General features: G+C 48.1%; 2 protein-coding genes across 6 annotated transcripts; one reads left to right on the plus strand and one right to left on the minus strand.

The window, feature by feature from the left end:
• Positions 1-1,731: 1,731 nt before the first annotated feature.
• FHIP2B (FHF complex subunit HOOK interacting protein 2B) lies at positions 1,732-19,601 on the plus strand. 2 transcript variants are annotated; one of them, XM_074209114.1, is made up of 17 exons: positions 1,732-1,868; positions 6,625-6,703; positions 10,123-10,295; positions 10,575-10,679; positions 10,823-10,945; positions 11,403-11,612; positions 11,781-11,977; positions 12,278-12,386; positions 12,661-12,737; positions 13,016-13,205; positions 13,703-13,848; positions 14,006-14,131; positions 14,443-14,533; positions 14,776-14,919; positions 15,343-15,483; positions 15,767-15,867; positions 17,430-19,601. In XM_074209114.1, exons 1-17 carry the CDS (start codon positions 1,824-1,826, stop codon positions 17,683-17,685), a joined length of 2,313 nt encoding a protein of 770 aa, XP_074065215.1. In that variant the 5' UTR covers positions 1,732-1,823; the 3' UTR covers positions 17,686-19,601. The 2 variants fall into 2 exon arrangements, with proteins under 2 accessions (XP_074065215.1, XP_074065216.1); XM_074209115.1 differs by having other exon boundaries at positions 16,069-17,520.
• NUDT18 (nudix hydrolase 18) lies at positions 17,984-24,720 on the minus strand. Of its 4 annotated transcripts, none has more exons than XM_074209117.1 (3): positions 23,094-23,415; positions 19,644-19,857; positions 17,984-19,466 (listed from the first exon to the last, which is right to left on the minus strand). In XM_074209117.1, exons 1-3 carry the CDS (start codon positions 23,136-23,138, stop codon positions 18,871-18,873), a joined length of 855 nt encoding a protein of 284 aa, XP_074065218.1. In that variant the 5' UTR covers positions 23,139-23,415; the 3' UTR covers positions 17,984-18,870. The 4 variants fall into 4 exon arrangements, with proteins under 4 accessions (XP_074065218.1, XP_074065220.1, XP_074065217.1 ...); XM_074209119.1 differs by lacking the exon at positions 23,094-23,415 and adding an exon at positions 24,621-24,720 and having other exon boundaries at positions 17,985-19,466; XM_074209116.1 differs by lacking the exon at positions 23,094-23,415 and adding an exon at positions 23,454-23,898 and having other exon boundaries at positions 17,985-19,466.
• Between the last annotated feature and the right edge of the window lie 1,002 nt (positions 24,721-25,722).

Raw genomic sequence — 25,722 nt, forward strand, 5'->3', positions numbered from 1 at the left:
TGTTTGCCTCAGTTTCCTCATCTGTAAAATGAGCTGGAGAAGGAAATGGCAAATTACTTCAGGATCTCTGCCAAGAAAACCCCAATTAGGGTCACAAAGAGTGGGTCATGATTGAATGACAACAAAATACCAGAGACATTTAAAGATATTTCACCATCTGGCTTCAGTCTTTCCTCTTCAGGCACAATGCTACAATCCAGTCAAATTGACCAACCTATTTGCTGTTCCTCACATGCAGCATGGTATCTCCTATTTCTAAGATTTTGCAAAAGCTATTTATACCTCCGGCCTGGAAAGCACTCCCTTCTCCACCTCCATTTTTTAGAACCCCTGGCATTCTTTGGAGTGTAACTCATGTACCATCCCTTTATATCAGGCTTTTCCTGATTTTACCCCGGCTGCTGGTGCCTCCCTCCCCTTGTATTTATCTTATATTTAGTTTGTTATCTATTTATATGTATCCAGGGATTAACATGGATATATTGTTTGCCTTCCCAAGGGGTGGGGAAGAGGCAGGAGGAAGAAGAGAATTTGGAACTTAGAAATAGTTTAAAGTGAATGTTAAAATTAAAAAAAAAAATAACTGGGAAAGTTAATGAAATAAATTGTACATCTCCAGGCTGTTTTCCCCATTTGAATCTAAGCTCCTTTGAGAACAGGGATTATTTCCCTCTTGTCTTTTTATCCCCTAGGCCTAGTGCAGTGCCAGGCTCAATAATAGGTGCTTAATAAATACATATTTGTTCATTAATAAATGCTTGTTGTGGAAATAGTTGAGAAGCCTCTAAGCTCTAAGGGTTATTCTTTCTTTTGAACTGATGTTAGAAGTTCTGCCTTGTAACCAGTCAGAATCTACTTCTCTCCGACTCTCATTCCCGACGCTCCCCATAGCTTCTGGGCAAGGCAGAGCATGAAGCCAAAAGTGGTGCAGGGGTTAGACGGCGGGGCCTAGAGCAGCAGGACCTGAGTTCGAATATTATCTCAGACACTCCCAGTCAAGTCACCTTATCTCAGTTTCCTTATATGTAAAACGGGGGCAGTCGTGGTACCTAGCCCTTAGCTTCCCCAGTGCTTTGCCCAGTGGCCAGCACACAGTAGGCCCATAGTGTGAATGAACGGTCATGGACCCACTGGTTCCCAAGGGCCTCTTTCCTTCATCTGTGAAATAATAGATAGCATTTAAGCACTTGAGTTTTCAGAGCACTTATAGATTATCCCCATCTCTTGGTTCATGTTCTCTGACTGCCCCCCACACACAATGCTCTGCCTCCTCCAAACCTCCAAGCCCACCTCCTGGCTTAAGTCCCAGCTCAGACCCTACCTTGTCTCTGCCACTTAGCCTCATCGCGCCCTGTCTATGCGGCTGTATCTGCTTGCACCTGGTCTCCACTTTTTTGCCTCTTTGGTACATAGCCCAGGACTTAGCTTACAGCAGGCGCTTAATAAATGTTTATTGATTGATGGCGTGGATGCTCATAAAGCCATTCTCTGCATCTACGGTGATTCATCATTGCTGTCCGTGTTAGTAATCCTAGGGTCCGCGGGGCGCCCCTCCCCCCCAGCGGGGCTCGGAAGGGGCGGGGGCGGGAGAGGGATCGATCCGGGGAGGAGCCTCCGGGGCGGGCCCGGGGCGGGGCTCACGTCACGGGGGCGGGGCTCACGTCACGGGGCGGGCCCACGTCAGGGGGCGGGGCCTCCTCCTCGGCCCGGGCCCGGCCTCGGCCTCCGCCGCCTCCGCCGCCTCCGCCGCCCGCACAGGGATCCCGCCGCCCCGTCAGGTCCGCGCCCCGCCCGGGGCCGGGGCCGCCGCCGCCGCTGCCGCCATGCTGAGCCGGCTCGGGGCGCTGCTGCAGGAGGCCGTGGGCGCGGTGAGCCGGGCCGGGGAGGCCGGGGAGGCCGAGCCGGGGAGGCCGCGCCGCGGGGCAGGCCCGGCCGGGGCCTAGGCCGGAGGCGGCGGGGGCGGGGCGGGGCGGGGCCTCGGGGCGCCGGGGGCACGCGCTGGGGGGAGGGGCCCCGAGCCCGCGAGCGCCCCCCTGGCGCCCCCCGCCGTCTTAACTCCTTTCTTCCTCCACGATTGTGCCTCCTCACTCTCCCCCCAGGTTCTCTATCCCTCTCCCCAGTTTCTCTTCATCTCCCCCTCCCCAGTTTCTCTGGATCCCCCTCCCCAGTTTCTCTGGATCATCTCCCCCTCCCCACTTTCCCTGGATCCCCCTCCCCAGTTTCTCTGGATCCCCCTCCCCAGTTTCTCTGGATCATCTCTCCCTCCCCAGTTTCTCCTCACCTCCCCTACTCCCTCTCCAGGTTCCCCCCCTCACTTCCAGTCTCTTTTCCCCTCATCTCTCCTCTTCCACCATCCAACCCCCTCTCCCAGATCCTCCTCCACCTCTTCCCCATCTGTCTCCTTCAGTTTTCCTTCTTCCCATCTGTCCCCTCTGCCAGATTTCTCCTCCCCCATCCCCCCTTGCTCCTCCATCCAACCCCTTCCCTCTTCATCTGCCCCTCTTACCAACTTTTCCCCTTCCCTTGCTTCTCTTCCTTTGTCTCTCTCCTTATCTCTCCTGGTCAGGAATCTCTCCTCCACATTATAATTCTTTTTAAACAGAATGAAAAAAAAAACCCTTCAAATTGATCACTTTTTAAAATTTTTCTTCAAGGGGAGCACAGGAGATAATAGAATCTAAAGTCAGAAGGACCCTCATTTAGTCTAGTTCATAACTGACCCAGATTCTCCTCTAAGGAGTTCCTGCTAAGTTGTCTCCCTCTTCAAGTTCTAGTGAAGGGAACCTAATAACCTTCTAGAAGACCTTCTAGATTGTCTAGAATTGTCTAGATTGTCAAGAATCTTTTTTCTTTATATCATCTAAACTTGCCTCTCTTCCCCTTCTGTGGCTGCCAAGTCTTAACTTCTATGTAGCAGCTCTTCAGATACTCAGTTATTTTGTTCTTATTTCCTACATTTACACAGTCAGCCTGTACCTTTCCTTAAAAAGAATTCAGCAAAATTTGAAAACATTCTAAAACTCCCATCTTTTCCACCTCGCATCTAACACATAGCCACGCATAGAGCAGGCCCTTAACAAATGGGAATTGAATTGAATATTATCCACTGAATAATTCCATTCTGACAATCCCCCCAAAATTACCCTGACCTTACCTTAGAACTTCGATCTCAACCTATTTCAGCCAGCCTTAGAAACCTTAGGGATGGGGTGGCTAGGTGATGCAGTGGATAGAGCACTGGCCCTGGAGTCAGGAGGACCTGAGTTCAAATCCAGCCTCAGACAATAATTACCTAGCTGTGTGGCCTTGGGCAAGCCACTTAACCCCGTTGCCTTGCCAAAAAAAAAAAAAACTTAAAAAAAAAGGAAAGAAATCTTAGAAATAAGAAATGAACCAGGGATGTGATGGGTATACGGAAATGATGAGGATATTCTTTCCACCAGGAAGGCAACATCAACCAGGACCTTCTCTTTAAGTTACTAGCACTGGTGTCCAACCGAAAGAAACAACCACAAAATGAATATAGGGATCCCAGCTGTTCTGGAGTCAGGAAGACCAGAGCTCAAATTTGATTTCAGACACTAGCAGTGTGACCCTGGACAAATCACTGAGCCTCTATCTCAGTTTCCTCTTCTATAAAATAGGAGTAGTAATAGTCTCCCATTTCCTAGGGCTGTAGTAAGAATGAAATGAGATAATTATCAAGTACTTAGCTAAATGCCTGCCACAAAGTGGAGACTATACAAATATTAACTATAATTATTTTGTTGTATTTTTATTTATTTTATTAAATAGTTCTCAATTGCATTTTCATCTGGTTTGGCATCACAGAGGAGGATGGGCAGCCCACCTGCCTATTGTTGCCTCTTAGTGAGAGCATTGTATGGCTAAATGAACTTTCCAAGGCTCAGTATGTATCAGAGGCAAGACTTCAAGTTCCTTGTCTCCAAGGAACTCCAAGCTAACTTTCTATTCATCATTCTACACTGCCTCTCACTTGTATGAGTTTAACTCATTTCTACCCTAAGAATAAGTGTCAAACTCTAGTCTGTAACTTCATTAGACATTTGTGTTAAATATATTGTCTCTGAATTAGATGGTTCAGCCTTTTTCTGAATTTGGTCAACCCTAACATTCCTATCATCAAATACATTGGTCTGTATGTCCTACATTAGTGCAGAGAAAAATGCAATTTTTCATTTAATGACTGGATGTATTCCATATCATTCTGACTTTAGTTCAACCATTAGTGCAAATCTAATAAACCAATTTATATTAAACAATCGCGACTGATAATAATTTAACTTCTTAATGGTATGTATATTTTAGAAAGATTTCTACCTTTGCCCATTTGACAGCCAAAAAAAAAGTTTCTGATGTTGGAATTTCAAGCATGGATTAAAAGAAAAATCACATCTTTCAGTCAATCTATAAGAAGGCTAGCCCTGGATACTGATGGAGTATTTCCTTTCCAACTCTAAATCTGTTGATCCTTTTGCCCTGACCCTCCTCTCTCCCCTCCCCTTCCCCAACTTAAGGTGGCAGGATCCCCACACCTTTTCTTTCCCTAAATTACTGTCCTTCCCACTTGGTCTGTAACCTCAGGCTGGTTGTTTCACTTTCTTTCACTAGTTACTTCCCTAAAACAGAATTTGGGTTAATTGCTACTTTGTAAAACAAGCATCCCTATAAATGGAGAGAATTGCCCTTGCTCTCTAAGATCCCTATTCTAGCTAGAAATCTTAAGATCCTAGGGCTATCTTTTTAAAAAACCAATGTGGGGAAAGTTCTTTGGGAAGTATTCTAGGAAAATCAGCATAATAATAAGGCCTTTCAAGAAGTCCTTTTAAGTTTCCTAAAGGCTATCAGAATTGTTCCATTTGACTGAAGACCAGCAAGAGACTTTGGGAGCCTGTAGTTATATGTTAGGCTGGTGGGGACCTGATCACAGAAGACCTAAGGTGATGGAAACCCTCCAAGAAATAGACTACATCCAGGAAATATAGAAGGAACATTCTGAAGAGTTGGAGACAACCAACTTTAATCAGGACTCTTTCCTCCACATTATAATTCTTTTGAAACAGAATGAAAAAAAAAATACCTCTTTCTTCAAATTGATCACTTTTTAAAATTTTTCCTCAAGGGGAGCACAGGAGATAATAGAATCTAAAGTCAGAAGGACCCTCATTTAGGCCAGTTCATAACTGACCCAGATTTTCCTCTAAGGAGTTCCTGATAAGTTGTCATTAAGATGAAAGAAATAAGCATGTATATAGTGTCTATGTGCCAAACACTAGGCCTTAGCTCAGTAAATGCTTTACAGATATTATTTAATCCTCACAACAACCCCGTATGGTAGGTGGTAGTTGCTATTATTCCCATTTTACAGATCAGGAAACTGAGGCAGTCAGAGATTAAAGTGACTTGCCCAGGGTCAGTCAGCTAATAAATGTAGCTTGCTAAGTGAGGTAAGATTTGATTTCAGATCTTCCTTCCAGGCCCTTCAATATATCTACTGCACCATATAACTTGGAAATTAAGAAACTGCAGGATAGAGCACCGGCCCTGGAATCAGGAGGACCTGAGTTCAAGTTTGACCTCAGACACTTAATTACCCTTGGGCAAGTCACTTAACCCCATTGCCTTGCAAAAAAACAAACAAAAAAAGAAACCCCAAGCTGCAGTTTTCCTTGACTCCCTCCTCCCTCCTACTCCTGCAAAAGAGGAGAGGTCCTTTCTCATAGCTTTTCTATGGGCAGGCTTATTCTTTGTCATTTTGCAACATTCATTGTTGATTATTTTGTGGTGATCTTTCCATTTAACCATAGTCATTGTGGATATTGTTTTCCAGGTTCTTCTTACTTTAAATCAGTTCATGTTTGTCAGCAGTTTCAATAATGGCCTGATAGCACCCTAAAATTTTACTCTGGCCATCTTAGCTGAGGACAGAGCTCTGGGGGATGCCCAAGGTTGGGGGGTGGGAAGAAGAAGAGGAAATATCAGAGAACCTGACCTGTCAGTAAGAAAATCAGGATAGTATATAGGCATTGTAGTTAAGAGGGAGAGCATCATGAAGACAGATGATAGGATTTTGTAGCCAGAAGAGATAGTAACGTACACACACATATATACCCACACTCACTCACACACACAAATTGGGCCACACAGAAAGTAGCAGAAATGGGATTTAAATTTGGGAGTTCCAGGAGCAGCTAGGTGGCACAGTGGATAGAACACTGGCTCTGGTCTCAGGAGGACTTGAGTTCTAATTTGACCTCAGATATTAAATAATTACCTAGCTGTGTGACCTTGGGAAAGTCACTTAACCAGTGGCTTGCCAAAAAAAATTGGGTGTTCCAATCTAATATCTAGTCCTCATTCCACCATCATACAGTCTCCTAGAAATGATGCCAGTCAAAAGTTTCAGAAAGAGCATGAAGACAAAACAGAATCAGCTATGAGATTATGGAGGAGAATGTTCCAGATCTTATGGATCCCAAAGATCTGGTAAAGTGCTTCTTGTGGGCACTTTTCATGCTGGCTGGTGAAAATCTGCGGTACTGAAGAGCCAGGGCATTCACTTTTAAGTTGTACCTCTTTCACATTCTTCTTCTTTCTTTCTAGCGGGAGCCTAGCATTGACTTGCTAGAAGCTTTTGTGGAGCACTGGAAAGGTATCACTCACTACTACATTGAAACCACAGGTGAGACCTAATTGTCCTGATTTCCTCTCATATCACAGGTGAATAGGTCACATCCCTAAACAGAATCAGAAATGGGGGGGGGGGTCTGAAGAGAGCATAAAAAAGAGCCCATACTGGCAGAATGCAAAATGAGAAGAGAGGGCAGAAATTGGGAGGACCCTTGGAATGGATGTGCCCATCCTTTTGGCTCCCAGTGTCTTTCCATCTCTGTTCTCTTGAGTGAATCATAGTCCTCCCTATTCAGTGGTCCAAGAAGATGGGTATTGTACCTTCTTTCAGCCAAGCAGGACTTTGTGTCCCCTGGGGATGAGGGTGTTAAAAATATCCCAGATCTCCTTGAAGGAACATTTCAATCCATGTGAGGACTCTGAGGGAGAACGTCTTTTCATTCCTCTATTAAGAGACTATGGGGGGGTGGCCTGGAGTCAGGAGTACCTGGGTTCAAGTCTGGTCTCAGACACTTAATAATTACTTAGCTGTGTGGCCTTGGGCAAGCCACTTAACCCCATTTGCCTTGCAAAAAAAAATTAAAAAACCTAAAAAAAAAGAAAAAAGAGACTATGGCAGGGGGTGGCTAGGTGGCACAGTGGATAAAGCACCAGCCTTGGAGTCAGGAGTACCTGGGTTCAAATCTGGTCTCAGACACTTTAATAATTACCTAGCTGTGTGGCATTGGGCAAGCCACTTAACCCCATTTGCCTTGCAAAAACCTAAAAAAAAAAAAAGAGAGAGAGAGAGACTATGACAGTAGGTTAGACCTTGGCCAGCAGTGGGCAGAATCAATCACCTCCGTTGTTGGACATAGACTGGTTTCTGAGTAATCCAGACTTTGTCCTGCATGATCCCCTTCCAGAATTATATCAGGTCTGGGTTAGAGAAAGGGAAAATAACCCTAGTCTTTTACTGGGCAGCAAACACTAGACCTGGAGTTAGGAAGACCTGAGTTTGAATCCAACCTCAGAAGCCTACAGGACTAGATGTGGGACCCTGAGTCAGTCATTTCACTTTTTCTTGTAAAATGAGAATAATAGTCCCTACTCACCAGATTGTGTGGAGGATCAAATGAGATAATTAATATTTGTAAAGTGCTTTCTAAGTCATAAAACACTATATAAAATTGCTCACTATTCTTGTTACTTGGGACTGCAAGATGGTACCATAGTGAACAGAGTGCTGGATCTGAAGTTAGGAAGATTCATCTTCTCAAATTTAAATCTAGATCCTGAGGAAATTTCCTGAAATCCCATGTCTAAAGCAGGAGTTTAACTCAGTCTTCCTAGTTGTATGACTCTGGGCAAGGCATTTAACCCTGTTTGCCTCAGTTTCTTCATCTATAAAGTGAGCTGAAGAAGAAAATGACACACCACTCCACTATCTCCACCAAGAAAACCCCAGATGGGGACATGGAGAGTCAAAAATGACTAAACAACAATTACTGTTTCTACTTGAGTCAAAAAGATGGAGTAAATTGATGAGAGTACAGAGAGCTTATCCAGATGAAAAGCCAGCAAAGATACAAAATTAAGGACTGTTCTTTTGGAGAAGAGACAGAAAGGCAGAACTCAGGATACCTTTTGGCAGTTCTGGCACCTAATATTTTTGATCTCATCATCAATTCTTTTCCCATCCCCACATTCTAATCCACATTTCCCAAGGAAGATGCTTAAGAATAGAAGGGGGACATGATCACCTTTCTTCACCTGGTTGAAGAACTGGTATGTGAAACAAGGATTAGAATTGTTGTGCCTGACTCTAGAGGGCAGAAGTAGGAGTGAAAAAATGCATTGAGACTGATCTAGGCTGGAAGGAAGGGAAGAACAATTAGAAATAGCTAGAAGTGCAGGAACCTGCCTGGAGCTGGGCTAGGGAGTGTGGGGGGAGGTCTTCAGTTGAAGGCCAGATGATCTCTTGTTAGGCCATTTGTGGCACAAATCCCTGTTTCAGAACATGTGGGATGATCTGGCTTGTGAATTCCTGTCCAAAACTGACTAGTACTAGCCTGACCTCAACATTTAAGTGACACAATTGTGTTGGTCCTAGAATCACCCAGAGAATTCCTTTGACGATGGCAGAATTCTGGAATGTCCAGGATGGACCTCTGGCCTTTCTAGAGGTAGCACGTTATAGTGAAGAGGACAGTGGTCTTGGAATCAAGAAGACCTTGACTTAAATTCTCCCTGAGATACTTAACAGCTGTGTAACCTAACCGAATGAGCTGCAAAACAAGGCAGTTGGGTTCACTAGCCTTCAAGGTTCTCTCTGGCTCTAAACTTAGGATCCTGTGAGCTCCTGGGGAAATTCTCTGGAATCCCATGTCTAAAGCAGGATTTGAACTCAGTCTTCCCAATTTGAGGTCAAGTGCTTTAACATTTGCTGCACCTAGCTGGTTTAGATCATAAGCAAAGGGTTCTTCGTGTCATGAGTCTTCACCTTGGTGGAGATTACTAGCACTCTGGATCCCACACCCTGGAGAAAAGAAGACACACATGCTTATATCAGCAAGAATTTATTAAACACTTATGTGTTGGGTACCCTGCTGAGTGCTGGGAATGCAAAGAAAGGCAAAAGTAATCCCTGACCTCTAAGAATCTTAAATTCTAATGAGGAGACAAGATGTAAATAAATAAGCACATACACAATACAGACAGAGGAAGTGGAAGGGAACCTTAGAGGAGAGAGCTCTAGCACACAGCACAGGCCAACTTATTGATCTTGAAGAAGGCCTGATGGTCAGCTCAAAGCTTTCTTAAAGTTCCATTTACTATTAGTTTTTGATCTAACTGGCCAAGAACATCATTCCTCCTTCCCACCTCCCACCACTACTAGCTCCTATTTCTCCAGAGGTGACCAGAGTAGATAGAGCAGGGGGGAGACAGAGCCCAAGGAAATAGTTGGGTTTTATTCTTCTCTGATATGCTGTTATTATCTTCTCATTGTTGAAAGGCTAAACAGAACTCTGTGAAATTATCATTCATTAAGCCTCTTAGATGTCTTCTAAGTTGCTTGATAAATACCCCAGAGTCTAAAACTTTTGAATCCCACCAAAAACTAAAACATGCTCTAAGCTATCTGCTGTCAAATTGCCAGTCCTGGACATCCTCCTAAAGAATCACTAGCCACCCTGCCTCTTGAAAGCAAGAGAATAATGATGCTGCCATTATTTTGTTGGAGGACAATTGTACTTGGCATCCCAACCCCAAGGGACCCAGTTTTTGTCTTATTGAAAGGGAGATTCCTCTGGGAGACCTCATTTCGTTTCTCTTATTCTTGGGATTAGATTTGGCTTCTGGGTCTGATGACACATTGTCTTCCATGGTCTGTGTCCCCCTTTCACCCCATGACTTCTTTTCTAGAATATATTCATTGCCTCCATTTTGGGAAGAGGGTCCTAAATAAGAGTTCTTCCTATACATGTTTAGATGAAAACACTCCAGCCAAGAAAACAGACATACCCTGGAGGCTGAAACAGATGCTTGATATCCTGGTCTATGAAGAAAAGCAACAGGCAGCAGCTGGAGAGGCAGGGCCCTGCCTGGAGTACCTACTACAACACAAGATCCTGGAAACATTATGCACCCTGGGGAAGGCTGAGGTAGAGCCTAGCAACAGCTCAAATCCCTAAAGGAACTCCCAGCCCAGACAGCTAGAGGGAACCTCCAGAACCACCCTGAGAGGTGCTCTAGCAGGAATCTGGGAATTCCTAAATTCTTTTCTCATCTCCTGTCCTGTGTCCTTGAGTCACATCCCTCTGAAGAGGCCTCTCTAAGGGATCTGGAATCCCTATCCACCCACTATCATTGTAATACAGGGATTGTTCCTATTGATAGGATGGCAGTCTTTTGATCAGTTTCTCTCTTCATTGGTCTTTCAGTATCCCCCAGGTATGCGCCAGCAGGTGTTCCTGTTCTTCAGCAGAGTCCTAGCCCAAGTACAACACCCTCTCCTACATTACCTCAACGTCCACCGGCCTGTGCAGGTATGGGACCAATGAGAGCAATGGGTGTGAATGGGATAGCTGGATAAGGAAATGTAGCCTACTCCCCCTCTCTCCCTTCTCCTCCCCTCCAGGACACCTTGCCTTATAACTTCTCTCTTTCCCATGTTCTCCTCTGTTCCCAGAAACTCCTTCAGCTTGGTGGGACTGCTGCTGGGTCTCCCACAGAAAAGGAGGAGGTACACTTCACCACTGTTCTATGTACCAAGATCCAACAGGATCCAGCCCTGCTCACCTATATTCTAGAGGTAGGCATTTGTCTTAAGAAAAGGAGGGAGAGACCAGGGCTGCCCTGGGATTACACCCCTAGACCACACAAGGCAGGTTCAGCTTGGGACCGAAGGTTCAGAGTTCTGAACCCATTAGGAAAGGTCAGCTTTCTGGGTTCTAAACAGTGGTTTCCTTTCCTTCTGGGAATAATGAGAGACAGAGATGATGCCCAGAGATGAGCATCTAGAAGATCCATTGGGGCTGATTTTTAGTCTATCCAAGGCTAAATTGAGTCCTAGCATAAAGCTAGAAGGGACCTTAGAGGTTATCTAATCCAACATGTCTCCCACCCCTATTTTACAAATAAGTAAATTGAAGCACAGAGGAACCTCTGTGTAACTAGTTCAAGCTCACACAAGTAATGCTAACACATCCTACTTTCAATGAGAGTCTGCAGGAATAATATGACTGAGACTCATCCAGATTTCTTTGCAGGGCAAAAAAGTTGTGGGAAAGAAGGAGACATCTAGCCACCAGGACAACAGCTCTCCCCTTGAAGAGCCTTCCAGAGTCCCCAAAGTTGATGGGGAATCCTGGAGGGCTCAGGCCACCGGTACCCATTTGCCAGGAGGAACTGAAGAACCTGACAATGGGCTTGGAGAGAACAATCTACTCACCTCCTTGATTGGATTGTGCAAAAGCAAGGTGTTGACCAAGGAAGGGATGAAAGGAGTCTCTGGTGGGTGGGTGGCAGAGGCCAGGAAATGTGGGCAGGTGATTCTGGGGAGGAAATGGATGGGACAGGGGAAAAGGAGGACTTGTTGGCTTATCCAAGTGCTATTTTCCCCTAATATTCTCTGTAACTTCTCCTAGAAGGGTCGAGTGGCCCTGAAGGCCCAGGAGAACCTGCTGCTCCTGGTAGGTGTTGCCCCCCAGGCAGCAGCCATCTACTTGGTACAAAGGAGCCCTCTATGCTCTGCAATGACAGAACATCTTTGCCAGCTGTATCAGGCCATGCCTAGCTTCCTTGACCCTGCTGACATCGCTACTCTAGAGGGCATCAGCTGGAGGTAAGGCTTTAACTAGGAGTACCCTATTTCAGGGTGGTTAGGCATCAAAGGTGGGACATATCTTCATTCTGTCAACCTCTTCTTATTGCCTTCTCCCAGGGTTCATAAGATGTTCTCAAGAGCAAGTTTTAGCTCAAGGAAGGTACTGACTCTGGTTCAGAAACCTTCTCTAGAATCATCCCAGGGAGAAACTGTCTAGATGGGCTAGGAGACAAATCTGCGGGACAGCTCCTAGAACATATGATGGGAAAAACAGGAGCTCTTCCCTCACCACCCAGATCCTCCCTTCTTTCCCTGCAGGTTGCCTAGTGCCCCCTCCGATGAGGCCTCCTTCCCAGGAAGAGAGGCTTTAGCTGCATTCTTGGGCTGGTTTGATTATTGTGACCACCTCATCAGAGAAGCACATGAGGTATGGAAGAGTTGATCTGCATTCCCAGGATGAAGGAACATAGCCTCTGGCCTGTCTCCCCATACCATGCAGTATCTTTGTAGGAACTAAATAGGGTGGGTGATCTGAAGAAACCAGGACATAAGTTAAGTCCCACCTTCCCCAATCTTTCTCATTCATTTAAATTCATATTTATTAAGTATCTCCTGGATGCCTGAATACTAGCTGAGCACTTATTACTGAACTCTTACTCCTTAATTCAGATGAGGTATAAGATGTGATCTTTTGCCCCCAGGTTGTTGCAAGCGCCCTAGCAAAGGCTGTGACTGAGAAGCTCTTTGTTGCAACCTTGCAACCTCAACTCTTGCATGTGTAAGTTGGAGTCATCATCCTCCAGACACCCATAAAGGGTAGACTCAAACTCAGTACCCCACCTCTCCATCCTCCATCTCCCAGGATCCTGGGCATCGTCATTGAAAACTGCTGCTATTTACCCACTAGCTGCACTGTGTTGTCCTGGACCTCCTGAGGCAATCTGCTGCCTGCATTTTGATTCTCCAGACCATATTGGGGTGGGCAGGGAGGCAGAGAGCAGGAAAGCTATTGCTCTTGCAGGCCTCACCCCTTCCTAAAGTCATCTCTCTTCACAGAGCAGAGCAGAGAATCCTGACCTCCACAGCCCTGCTGACAGCCTTGATGCACCAGCTTTGCTCCCCAGCCCTGCTGCAGGAAGCTGTGGATTTTGTTGTAGGCACAGACCCGCATCCTGAAGCTCCTGAGGACAGTCCCCATTCTTTGTGCTCTCATCTCATTGGACACTGTGACCACCTCTCTGATGAGGTGAGGATGGGAGATTTCCTCCATTTCTGGTAGTTCCCTCTTCTATCCTAGGTCCCGGCCCTTCTCTTTAGCTGAAAGGTTCTGTGGCAGCTTTCTAGAACCTAGAACCTCCCTAAGAGATTCCACCTTTCTTTGGCTCTTTCCGGCCCAGGATCTCCAGAATTTAGTAAGCAATTAAAAACTTAGCATGCAAATTTTTTTACATCTAACTTAAATCTGTATAGGACTTTATAACGTGAAAAGCACTTTTACATCTACGAAGTTGATATGATACCATTTTACCAGTTGGCTTGTCCAGGATCCCACAGTTACCAACCATTAGGTATCCTGACTCCTAGTCCAGGGTTCTTTACTGTCTTCTATCCTCATCTCACTTCACTCAGAGTCCAAGCACAAAAACTCCATTTTTCTGAGCATTGTAGTTGAATAGTCCCCATACCTGCAGACCCTGTCTGACTCCTCCTCCATACCCTCTCCTATATCTTCTGTACCTCCAGATCAGCATAGCCACCCTGCGGCTGTTTGAAGAGCTGCTACAGAAACCAAATGAACAAATCATCCACATGCTGCTCCTTCGAAACCTGGAAGGCCGCTTGTATGTGGCACGGGGCTTGCCTGAGCCAGAAAGCTATGAAGATACTCTGTGAGTGAGAACATGGGACTAGGGGGCAGGCAGGCCATGGCGGGGGGTGGTGAAGGAACAAGGGAAATGAGGGTGAGGAGGGGAGAGAAAAGGGAAGGAGAAGGGAAGGGAAGAACTCTCAGGAGCACACCTTCACTTGTCACTTTTGACCCTGCAGAGATCTGGAAGAAGATCCTTACTTCACAGATGGGTTCCCAAACTCTGGCTTTCAGCCCAACTCCAGACTTCCAGCTCCTACTCCCCACATGGATGGCAAGACAGCAGTGACAGAGATCGTCAACAGGTGAGGAGTCCAAGACCAGAGCTTGGTTCTCCCTTCTCTGGGCAGGGGTCCTTCTAGAAGGGGAGGGCATAGAGAATTGATGTTCCATGACATAGGGAACCTAGTCTCTGGCTTCTCAACTGGCAAATAGGTGAACAGGCTGGGAACCAGGAATAATTTGGGGTCTTGTCTTCTGCCTCTGGGTTAATGGTCACCAGCTATAGAAGACCAAGCAGGGAGGGAGAAAAGATCCTAGAGTTCTAGGCCCCAGTCTCAGGTGGACCATCTCCACTTGAACTCCTTAACGCTTGGCTGTTTCCTGTATCTCTCAGTTTCCTATGCCTGGTCCCAGAAGAAGCCAAGACTTCAGCATTTTTAGAAGAGACTGGTTATGACACCTATGTCCATGATGCTTATGGGTTGGTGAGTTTTCCTTGTTGGTTCCCTTGTCTTCCAACTTCATCCTTCCCATGTCTTTTCTTCCTGTGTCATCACTCATCCTCTAGACATAGGTTCCCCTATTTTTTATTTCATTCAGTACTTTCATTTCTAAACATGGACTGGGACTATCTATGGCATATGAGTATAAGAAAAATGTCCCTGATTTCCAGCAGGCCCAATGTCTTAGGGTCCTGCCAAGACCCAGGATTTCTGTCTTTCCTCAGTTCCAGGAATGCTGTTCTCGGGTTTCCTCATGGGGTTGGCCTTTGACTCCTACCCCTCTGGATCCTCATGAACCTGAGACTCCATTCTTTGAGGGCCGCTTTCTCCAAATGCTCTTCAATCGGATGGCACGGATCTTGGATCAGGTAGCAGGATAAGTAATTTGGTAAACACCACAGCTTAGCCTAGGCAAGGCCCTGAAGAAGCTGCATGAAGGATAAAGCCAGACCTGGGCCAGGCACAGTGGTGGAGCATCAGGAAGACTGGTTACAGGGGGCAGACTTCTTATCAGGGTCTTAGGTTCTAATATTTCCTACCTTCTTGCCTTTCCCTTTTTCCAAACCCACATGCTACCCTAACCTTCCCCATCTGGGAAGCCCCATCATGCCTTTGCTCTTTATGCCCCAACATGCTCGGCCCTCAGCCCCAGGGAATCCATGTCACACATATCATGTGCACTCTGCCTCCCCCACACACGTTCACACTGGCCAGGAGCCCTGCTTTGGTGGGGGGGGGGGTGGAGAATCTGAGAGTCCCCTCATTAACATTACCCACAATGTCCTCCACAGCCATACAGTCTGAATCTGCAAGTGACGTCCGTCCTGTCCCGCCTAGCTCTCTTCCCTCACCCCCATATTCATGAATACCTCCTGGACCCCTACATCAGCCTGGCCCCTGGCTGCAGGAGTCTCTTTTCTGTGCTTGTCAGGGTAAGAATGTCAAAGAAACAAGGGGCAGACTGAGATGAAAAGGGAAGTACAAGGGATCTTGGGGTTGGTTCACTGTCTACAAAGTGATATCAGAGGCAGTGAGTCACTGACCACAGTGGGCTGAACAAGGGGTGGGCACCTTCCTTTTCCCTTCCCACCCCCCAGGGACCTATGACTGTCACCTCCTTAGAAAAGGTCACAAGAGGAGTTCCAGATCCCACTGCTGTGCCCCCCCCCCCACCTTACCCCTCAGCCTCCTGGTCATCTCTTCTCCCTTCCCTAGGTAATTGGAGACTTGATGCAGAGAATCCAGCGGGTACCCCAGTTCTCAAGCAAGCTACTCCTGGTTCGGAAACAGTTGACTGGGCAGGTCCCAGGAGAACAGTAAGTACCTATTCAGTTGTTCCTGATGCTTTGGGAGATGTCCTAAAGGAGGGGGTTGGGGATGGTACTGCTGGGGAAGGATCCTGCTATTTGCCTCTGGTAGGTTTCCCTGCTGTGCCCTGTAGGTATCAGGGAAGGTACGAGGGAACTACCAGTCTCTGGGCAGCTGGGCAACTAGGACCCTTTGCTGTTTTTCTGTAGAATGGACCATCAGACCCTCCTGCAGGGGGTGGTAGTACTTGAAGAGTTCTGCAAGGAGCTGGCCGCTATTGCCTTTGTTAAATTTCCCCCAAACAGTCCTCACCTGAACCTGCCCTCACCCCCACAAGGACATGTCTGAGCCAGAACCATGGGGGGTGGGGGGGACTCCATGTCTACACCTTTGCCTCAAGGCAGCCTCTTCCCCCGGCATGCCTAGCACTGTTCTCCCTGGAGTGGGGAGCATGCCTAGCACTGTTCTCCCTGGAGTGGGGAGAAGTCTGGCTGCCTCCTCAGGCCTCAGCAATGGCGCCTGCTTGTCCAAGACTATTCGCCCTCCTCTCTTGGCTTGTAGACCATCTCTTCCATGGTGGGCTCTGAAGGGCCCCAGAGAAGCCAGAAAGGAGGCTGCAGCTGTGAGAAAAGTGGGGCAGATGCCCAGGACTTATCAACCTTTTGATTTTGTTTTACCCACTACTCTCCCCCCCCCCCCCATTCTGGTCATCCCTGTTCAGGGTGGGCAGCAGACAACAAATGACTCTTAAGACTCTTCAGTCTTGGGGGGCAAAACCTATTTTTATAACTAAACATCAAAGAGCTGCTAAGACTTAGACCCCATCCACCCACCCAAGCTTGACCCAAGGGGCAGTGGGCAGTGAAGGGAGAGCTGGGAAGGCCCCCTCTTCCTCCTCAGCCCCTCCTTCAGGAGGTTGCAAAATCCCCAGCTACAGCATGGCAAGCACCCAAGGTATGTTCCGCACCCAGGCGGGGGCAGCTGCTAATGAGAACCTTGATGTGAGTGCAGCCAGGGTGGGAAAGGGCCTGGGGAGAAAAACGAAGAGCCAGCCTGTGGCTGGTTTCTCTGGCGCCCTCTGAACCCGTCTCAGCAGGTCCCTGACACCTGGGTTGAGGCCCTAGGATCCAGGAAGGGCCGTGCCCTTAGCAGCCCGCCCAGCTCCCTGGCTCTGACAGAACACTCATCTAAGGAACATCAGGTCTCAGCAGAGTTCTGAATGAACAAGGCTGCAGTGTTCAGGGGCCCACCTGCAGAGTCAGGCCGGGAAGAGGCTGGAGGACCAGCAGCCAGAGCCCCATACCACTCCCCATGTGCTCCTTGCTGCTGGGGCTGCCACCCCACTCACCCTGGATCTGTTTGGACCTGCAGGAGGCGATGCTAGGCATTACCTCACAGGACCAGTTGTTGGCTCCCCTCCGGGGCAGGGAGCAGCAGCCCAAAGCCCCCTTTTCCTTTTCCTGGATGCCTTTCTTTGCAAATCATACCCAGATTGTGGAGGGAAGAGGGGAGGAAGGGTAACATTCAAAGGGAGGAAACCCATTGACCTTGCTCATCCCTCCATTCCCAGTGTAAGCTGGGAGGGCTATCAACTGGCTCCTGCTTCTCAAAATGGGTGGATGGTGGCCGAGTTCAGCTGCTGGAGAGAACGTGGGCTACCTTCAATTCAGCTTTGGGGACATGAGGGGAGAATTGAGCTCTCAACTTCTATGCACTTTGGCGAATGCATGGTGCCCTCCATGAGGCAGCACAGCAATAAAATGGTGTGGTTGTATAAACACTGGGTCTCCATTCCATCCTTTTCTATACTTCAGTCCTCCCACTAGAAATCAGAGGAATCTGCCTGCCTCCAACCTGAGCCCACTGACCACAAGGACAGAAGGTACCTCCTCCTCACCAGGGCTGCGGTGCCAGGCCAGGCCCTTTGCCAAGAAGGCAGGTTCTGTTAATTTCATCTGCCCCTTTCATCTCTGAGACAGTTCCTTCTCAGGTGGGTGAGACCAAAGGGAGGCCCCCATCAAAGGTTACAGCCCCATGTCTTCTCTTCCTATGATCCAAGAACCCTAGACCACCCAAGAGGATAAGGCCAGCTTTCACCAGGTTTCCCTTGGTGAAAATACCCTACCTTTGTTTCACAGTCACCCAGGCAGACATGCAGGAGAATTTGGTTAGATGTTTATTAAGTTCTTATATACTAAGTATTAGAGAGAAAATGGGAAAAAAGAAATAGTCCCTGGTCTCAGGGAGCTTACATTCTACTATGGGGATAGACAGATGCAGAAGCATAAGACAAGATAAACAGAGAAAGAATTAACTGGGGAATCAGTGACTACTCCACAGAGAAAGTGGCACCTGAGATTATCCATTAAGTGGTCAAGGATCTGAGAACTGGAGATGAAGTGCTTTCCAGCCTAGAGGAAAACTCACATAAATACATAAAGGTATTATTCCATAAGAGCTAGTAGAGTCCAATATGGCTGGAATGTAGATTTTGTGAAGGGAACAAGTTGGAAAAAGGCTAGAAGCAGAAGTACAATTCTGATTGTAGAAGGCCTGAGATACTAGATGTAGCTGTTTAGATGTTATAGAGCTGTTTTTGAGCAAGAGAATGACATGGTCAGAGAGCTGGTTGCTCAGGAAGAGGGTGCAGCACTGGAGGCCCTCCATTTTACCCTTCCGTCACATCCAGGCTTCAGGCCCAGAGAGAATGATAAAGGTGTTACCATTGGCAAGGTAGCCACTAGAGATAAGCAGGCATGATTTCATCTGTAGCCAAGCTGTCCTAGTAGTTTCAGGCTCTAAGATGAGTAGGCTTTCAATTAGCCTTAGGTGACCAGTCTTTGGGCTCTGCACTCTCTACCCAAATTCAGTCATTGTCCCTCTTGGCCAACAAAAAGAAAGCATCAAGAGGCCCCTAATTCACCCCTAGGAAGATCTCTGTGGGCTCAATTCCCTGGCATCCATGACTGTGCGGCATCAGGGCCTATTTGTTGACCTCGTTTCACAGCAGCTCAGCTATGGATTGGAACAACAGACACATCATGAAGTCTTTTTAGGAGTTGGCTTTGCACATCTTCCTCTTTCACCTGCCACCAGCAGAATTTGATTCCTTGAATCTCAGGGGGCTTGTGGAGGTCATCTGGGTTTTTATAGGCCACTGTTACCAGCACATTCAGGCAGATTCCATCAGCCTGGTCCTTGCCTAGATGCTGCAGCCCCAGTATCCCTTGGGTCTTTGCTGTCACCTGGGTCAGAGTCAAACACTGTTGTAGCAATCGAAACACAGACACCACAATGCTGCTATTCTGCTCTGATGAGGTGAGTCCACAGGCTATGATGGGCAAATGGAGAATGCCTTCTGTACCCGCCAACACCCATAGATTCTTGGCACTGGTAAAGGTGGCTATAAGCCGCTGGCAGATAAACTTGCAGGGAAGCTCTTGGGGCAGAGTAGGAGGGTGTCGAGCTTGTTGGTAATATTGGGAACCCAGTTTTATGAGAGGTAGGATGTCATGGGAACGAAGTGGAGTGGGCAAGGAGGCTTGAGGGTACCAGCCAGCTTGTAGTGACTCCTTATCTGCCTCCTTAGAAGTCTTAAGGATCCCACCTGAAAGAAGGCGGAAGGGAAAAGGAAGCATCAGACGTAAAAGAAAAAGGATACTTTCTTTGGCAGAAAGATTTATACCAGTCGATCATTTTAGAATAATCAGTCTGTGAGGTCTGAGGAAATAACAAGGGAGTGAGGTGATCCTCGGCCACTGCTCACCATGTTGTGGAAAAATACCTGTGGGGCGGGCAAGAAAAGCAAAGCGGATCCAGCGGGGACCTCGCTCCTCCACTGCTAACAGCGTCACTGGCTCACACTCCAGGCCTGCCTCCTCCTTTACTTCCCGTCTCAGAGCCTCCAGAATGGTTTCTCCTGGCTCCATTCTCCCAGCAGGTAGATACCAAGACCCATGGCACTCTCTTTTGGCTTCCTGGATCATTAACACTTCACCCTAAGGAAAGAAAAAGGACTTTCCATCCCAACTGTCGTCCATCCTCCCCAGGATCCATTTTCAAGCAAGACAAATGCCCACTCCCTTATCCTTTATCAAAAAAAGAATTGAGACCTCTGAGAATTTGTCAAAGACAAAGACCTTACCTCCTCCTATCTAGAAATTTAACAGATGCCTCAAATGCTAGAGTGGGGGGGGGGGGGTGAATGTAGAAGGCAGGAAACACCAAAGCACCATTTGCCATGTTGGCCCTATTCTATGGCATCTGAAACATTTTGCCTCCTTGCAGATCTACAGGTGCCAGGATTTCAGAACCTCATCCAGGCTTTGGGTGTACCAGACACCAGGCCTGTGCCTTATTCCCAATTGTGTCTGTCTTCCCCTCCCTACTAGATTTCAAGCAATTAAGAAACACCTCCAACTTGTTTTGAGAATCCTGCCTCATAGAGCAATGAAGATCAAATGAGATATGTATGTACAAGTCCAGTCTGCCTTCCCTTTGGTGATCACCTCTAATTTATCCTGTCTATACATATCCTGTCTGTACATAGTTGTATGTTGATTCTCCCATTAGGCTGTGAACAACTTGAGAGCAAGGGACTGGGGTTTTTTTTTTTTACACTTCTTTTTATCCCCAATGCTTAACACAGTACCTGCCACATCATAGGTGCTTAATAATTACTTGTCAGCTAACTAAAGAGCAAACCTTAAAGTTCTATTCAAATGGCATCATCTTTGTATAAACACCTTGGACCTCACAAATTCTGCCCTGCCTCAGCTCTGATGACCTCTATCCTCTTTCTACCACCCTCTCACTTAGGTGGTTAAAACTTAAGGCCTTGCCATTCATAAACTTTGAAATCCCCATCTCTCATAAATTGCTCCTATTCCTCCAGAAGGTCTCTTCAAGATGATCCCTTCGTGTTCTGTCAGTCACACCCTCTTCTGTCTCCTGACCCAATCTTGACTACATGGTCCTTCATTCCTGAATGCCTTCTCCTTTGTCTTAACAGAGTAGAAGAAAATGTTGAAAATGCTCTGGTAGTGTCCAGGAAATCATCCTTGACTGGGCCCTTCCTGGATGCAAGGCGATTACTCTACTTCTATTTTAAAAATCTCCTTTGCCTCCCCAGATACTACAAACCTCCTTTCTCCACAAACCCCCAATTCACTCCACCCCACTCACTATCAGTAGCTTCAGAAGCCTCAAAGCTTCTCAATCAAGTAGGAGATGAAGTTATCTGCTTGAAATTCCCTCAATTCCCCTCCTCTACACCTCAAAGTCTGTGTCAGTATCCATATCCTCCTTTCCTCTGGTTTCCGAGGAAGGGGTGCCTTGATCTCTGACCACCCATGTCCTTGATCCATCCCCTCCCACCTTCTTCAGGACCCACATCGAATGTATTCTCTCCAATCTTTGATCTCTTCCTCTTCACTGCTGCCTTTACTACTACTTACAAACCCATTCAGGTTTCCCATAACTTAAAACCAAACATCCTTCTAGCTCTGCTATGCCCTCAAATTATTCTTTTTTTTCTTGATAGAATAGTTACATGCCTCTAAACTTGCCTTTTGACCATTTACTTTATCTTCTCTCTTTCTGGTGGCTCCTACTCTAGCTCCTTAAAAACATGGTGGGTGGGTGGCAGCTCCTCACTTCTCTCTTTTTCTCTTTCTGTTACTGACTCCTTTCTCTCCCTTTCTCTTAGTATCTGCCTCTTTTTCTGTCATTTTTCTTTTTTCCTCCCTCCTTTCCCTATCTGCCTGTCCCTTTTTCTTCCTCCTCTCTCTCTTTTCTGTCTCTTGTTATTTCTTAGTATCTGCCTGTCTCTCCCTCTTTTTCTCTCAGTATCTACCTCTCTTGCCCTCTTTTTATTTTTCTCTAAGTATTTGCATCTTTCTCTCTTATCTCAGTATTTGCCTTCCTCTCTTTTTCTCTATCTGCCCCTCTCCTCTTTCCTTCTCTGCCTATTTTTCTTTCAGTATCTGCCTATTTCTTTTTCTTCCTCTTTTTTTCTCTCAGTATCTACCGCTTTTCTCTTTTTTCTTTCTCTCTCTCAGTATTTGGCTTTCCTGAGGTAGCTAGGTGGTGCCGTGGATAGAACGTGGTTAGGAGGACCTGAGTTCAAATCCAGCCTCAGACATTTAATACTTAGCTGTGTGACCGTGGTTAAGTCATTTAACTCCATTGTCTTGCAAAAAACAAAAAAAAGGTTTTGCCTGTCTCTATCTTATCTTTCCCTCTACCTATTTTTCTTTCTCCCAATATCTACCTTTTTCTCTCTGCCTTTCTTCTCTCTCAGTATCTTAGTATCTACCTCCTCCTCTTTCTCAACATGTCTTCTTCTCTTAGTATCTGTCCCTCTCCCCCTCCTCCTCTTTCCCTCTTTATATTTCTCTCAGTATCTGTCTCTTCCTCTTTTCTCTCAGTCCCTACCTTTTTCTTCTGTTTCTCTCAGTGTCAGCCTCTTTCTCTGCCTTTCCTCTCCTCCCCCCTTCTCATTATCTGCCTCACAGTCTTTCTACAAACTTTCCCTTGGTGATTTCATCAACTTCAATGGTTTCCATCTTCACCCCAAGGCAGATGACTCCCAAATCTTTATCTCCAGATTTGACTCCTCCTATGCATGCCAATCCAGGGCTTCCAACTGCCTGCTGGATACCTCCCATATCAAGATGTCCTGTCAAGACTTCAAAGTCAGTGTGTCCCAAAATGAACTCATCATCTTGACTCCAAAACCTGCTCTTCTTCCTGATTTCTCTATTTCTGCTAATGATCCTAACCATCCTTCCAGCTCACAAGGTAATAAACCTCAGTAATCTTTAATGAGTCCTCCTGTCCTTGAGGCAGTTAGGTAGTAAAATAAATAGAGCACTAGGCCTGGTATCCTGAAGAGTTGAGTTCAAATTTGACCTCTGTGACTTACCAAGTATAACCCTAGGCAAGTCATTTAACCAACTTCAGTTTCCTCATCTGAAAAATGAGGATAATGATGGTACTTACCTCCCAGGGTTGTTGTAGGGATCAAACAAGATGTGTATGGCACATAGCAGGCGTTTAAAAAAAAAATCTGTTCTCCTATAATTCATTACCCCCAATAGAATATAAGCCCCTTAAAGGCTGGGGGCTCTTTTGTCTTCTTCGGCTAACCCTGAGCATGTGGTAAATAGATGTTTTAATAGATGCCAGTTCTCTCTCTCCTCCCCCTCATCTCTACTCAAAGAGCATTTATTACCCCGAGGGCAGGAGTTGCTTTATCTTGTCTCTGGAACCCCAGCATTCGCACCCAGTAGGTGCTTAATCAATCCTTCCCGAACAGCCTGACAAAGGTTTCCCCCTGTCCTCCAGGTCCGGCTCAGGAAGTCTGGATCTTCCCTAGATGGTCGTCCACCCCTTCACTGGGGAGCCCGGGTGGGCCGGGATGGCTGGGGTCTCCCACCTGCCTCAGAAGCCAGGGGCCATGCTGCGGCGTGCCCGGCCGGGGCCGCGGGCGGCGCCCCGGGTGCCCGGCGCGGGGCACTCCTCCTGGGCACCGGCCCCTGAAGGCGGGCTGCGGCGGCCCCCGGTGCCCCCGCGGCGCCCTGGCGCCTCTCACCTGGTCGTTGCAGAACACTGCCAGCACGATATAGGAGACGCTCTTCCTGAGCTGCACGGGCACAGGGGGCGCCTTGGCGGGCGCACAGTCATAGTCCAGCACCGGCAGCCCCTGCCCCTTCAGCACGGCCCTCAGGTCCTCCGCCAACCTGGAGGCCATGGGCGAGGGCCGGGCGGCGGCCCCGGGGGCACCTACATGGGCAGTTGGGGTCACCAGGGGACGGGCCCCGGGGGACCCCCGGGGCGGGCTGGGGCCGGGGACCGAGGGCGTGGGGAGGCCGGGTCAAGGTCAGGGTCAAGGTCAGGGTCAGCTCTCCGGGAGGCCGGCCCGGTGGGGGGGGGAGCTGGAGGGGGAGGAGACCAAGGCCCGGTCGGGCTCCCTCCTCCGGCCCCGCCTCTCCCGGGAGACCCGGACTCGCCCCCCCGCCCCGTACTGTGACGTCACGCCGCTCCGGCCTCTCCATTGGCCCCCGGTCCTCGGAGGCGGAGACCGCTCTTAAAGGCGCCGAGTCCGCGGAGTGGCCGCCCGGCTTCCGCCCGGCTCACGCTGCCCTTTCGCCTCTCCCTCGGGCGGCGTGATGACGTCCCGCCCCGGGGTGGCCGGGCCCACGCGACTCACGGGGCGGGGGGCGGCGGACGCATTCCCAGTGACGTCACAGAAAAGCGGCGCCACACGCCCCCCCCCCTCCCCTTCAGCCTGGAGCTGCTCCGGCCCCCCCGCCTGCCCCGCCCCCCCCGCGCTGCCCCGGCCCCCCCGCCCCCCGCGCTGCTGCGGCTTCCGCCCTGCGCCGACCCGCCCGTGACCCCGCGCCCCGGCGGTGTGAGTGCGGCGGCTGTGGCCTCGCCGGGGCCCGACTGCCCCAGTCACGGAAACTATCATTGTTATTATTATTTGTATTATTTAGGGTTTTTTGCAAGGCAAACGGGGTTCAGCGGCTTGCCCAGGGCCACACGGCTAGGTCCTTACGAAGCGTCTGACGCCGGATTGGAACCCAGGCCCTCCTGACGCCAGGGCCGGGGCTCTATCCACCGTGCCACCCGGCCGGCCCATCCCCCAGCCCGGCACGGCTGGCACTGACCCCAGCGTCACCCACGAGCCTCCGCACACCAGCTTCCTGCGGTTCCCCTTTGACCCCCCAGCTTCGCCCCCAAACGTGTTCTTGCTTACCCTTCTTTGGCGGCGTCACGCTGTAGTTAAAACCAGCGCAGCTTGATGCTGTCCTGGCCCCCAAATGCCACCCTAAGTCATTTAGCTTCTCTGCCATCGCTCATAAGGGCATCGTAAGAGCCTTTACTTCCCAGGCTGGCAGCGACGCCCCCAGCCATCGCCAACTCAACTTACCCGGAGACAATTCTCCTTCCCCAGACTTCTCTACTTTGTATATATTAAGTGCATAATGGAAGCATTATGCATTTATTCGTTCATGGGGGGAGAGCCAAATCACCATTCTTCCATTCTCCCAGGCTTTCAAACTTCAGTGGATTCCCAATTCTGCACTCCTCTCACTCCATCTATCCAATCCAAATCTTGCCATTTCTACCCTCTCCATATCGGACTTCTTCACCCCTCTTTCTCCACCCACATAAACACCCAGTCCTTCATCACCCCTCTCTCAGTCAAGGTTTCCCTGCCTCAGGTGTCCCTCCAGTTCAATCCAACCTTTACTCAACTACCAACATTGTTTTCATAAAGTACAGTTGACCATGTCCCCCCCCTTGCTCAGAAAGTCCCATGGGCTCCCTTTTACCTTCAGGATCAAATATAAAATCCTCCAAAATTTAAAGCTTCTTACAACTTGGCCCCTTGTTACCTCTCCAGCCTTCTCACACCTTATTTCCCCTCATTTACACTATACCCCAGATACCCTGGCCTCCTTGTAGTTGGCTTCTTGAATAAGACATTCATATCTCATCTCACCTTTGCACTGGTTTGTCCTCATGCCTGGAATGTTCTTTAGCTCAAATTCCACCTTTTCCAGCAAACCTTCTGCATGACCTTCAGCCAGACTATCTTTCCCTTTTAGATTACCTCCATATACTCTCTCCCCCCCTCCTCTCTGTCTCTCTCCTCTCTGTCTCTCTATCTGTCTCTCTCTCTCTCTCTGTCTCTCCTCTCTGTGTCTCTGTCTCTGTCTCTGTCTCTCTCTCTCTGTCTCTCTCCTCTCTCTCTCTGACACGTACCTAATTATTTACATTAATTTTCTCTCATTAGAATATATGCTTCTTATGCTTCTTCTATACCAGATTGCTTTCTGTCAGGGGTGGGGGGG

Source organism: Macrotis lagotis, chromosome 1, assembly GCF_037893015.1.
Source record: "Macrotis lagotis isolate mMagLag1 chromosome 1, bilby.v1.9.chrom.fasta, whole genome shotgun sequence".
NCBI lineage: Eukaryota > Metazoa > Chordata > Mammalia > Peramelemorphia > Peramelidae > Macrotis > Macrotis lagotis.

Bases quoted from the DNA above. Each gene is read 5' to 3' on its own strand.
- FHIP2B (XM_074209114.1), top strand. From the start codon at position 1,824: ATGCTGAGCCGGCTCGGGGCGCTGCTGCAGGAGGCCGTGGGCGCG. The intron at 15,484-15,766 runs GTAAGAATGTCA...TCCCTTCCCTAG, and splicing joins TCTTTTCTGTGCTTGTCAGG to GTAATTGGAGACTTGATGCA. The intron at 15,868-17,429 runs GTAAGTACCTAT...CTCCATTCCCAG, and splicing joins GGGCAGGTCCCAGGAGAACA to TGTAAGCTGGGAGGGCTATC.
- NUDT18 (XM_074209116.1), bottom strand. From the start codon at position 23,612: ATGGCCTCCAGGTTGGCGGAGGACCTGAGGGCCGTGCTGAAGGGGCAG. The intron at 19,858-23,453 runs GTGAGAGGCGCC...TTCTTTCCTTAG, and splicing joins CAGTGTTCTGCAACGACCAG to GGTGAAGTGTTAATGATCCA. The intron at 19,467-19,643 runs GTATTTTTCCAC...GCCTTCTTTCAG, and splicing joins TTTTCTTGCCCGCCCCACAG to GTGGGATCCTTAAGACTTCT.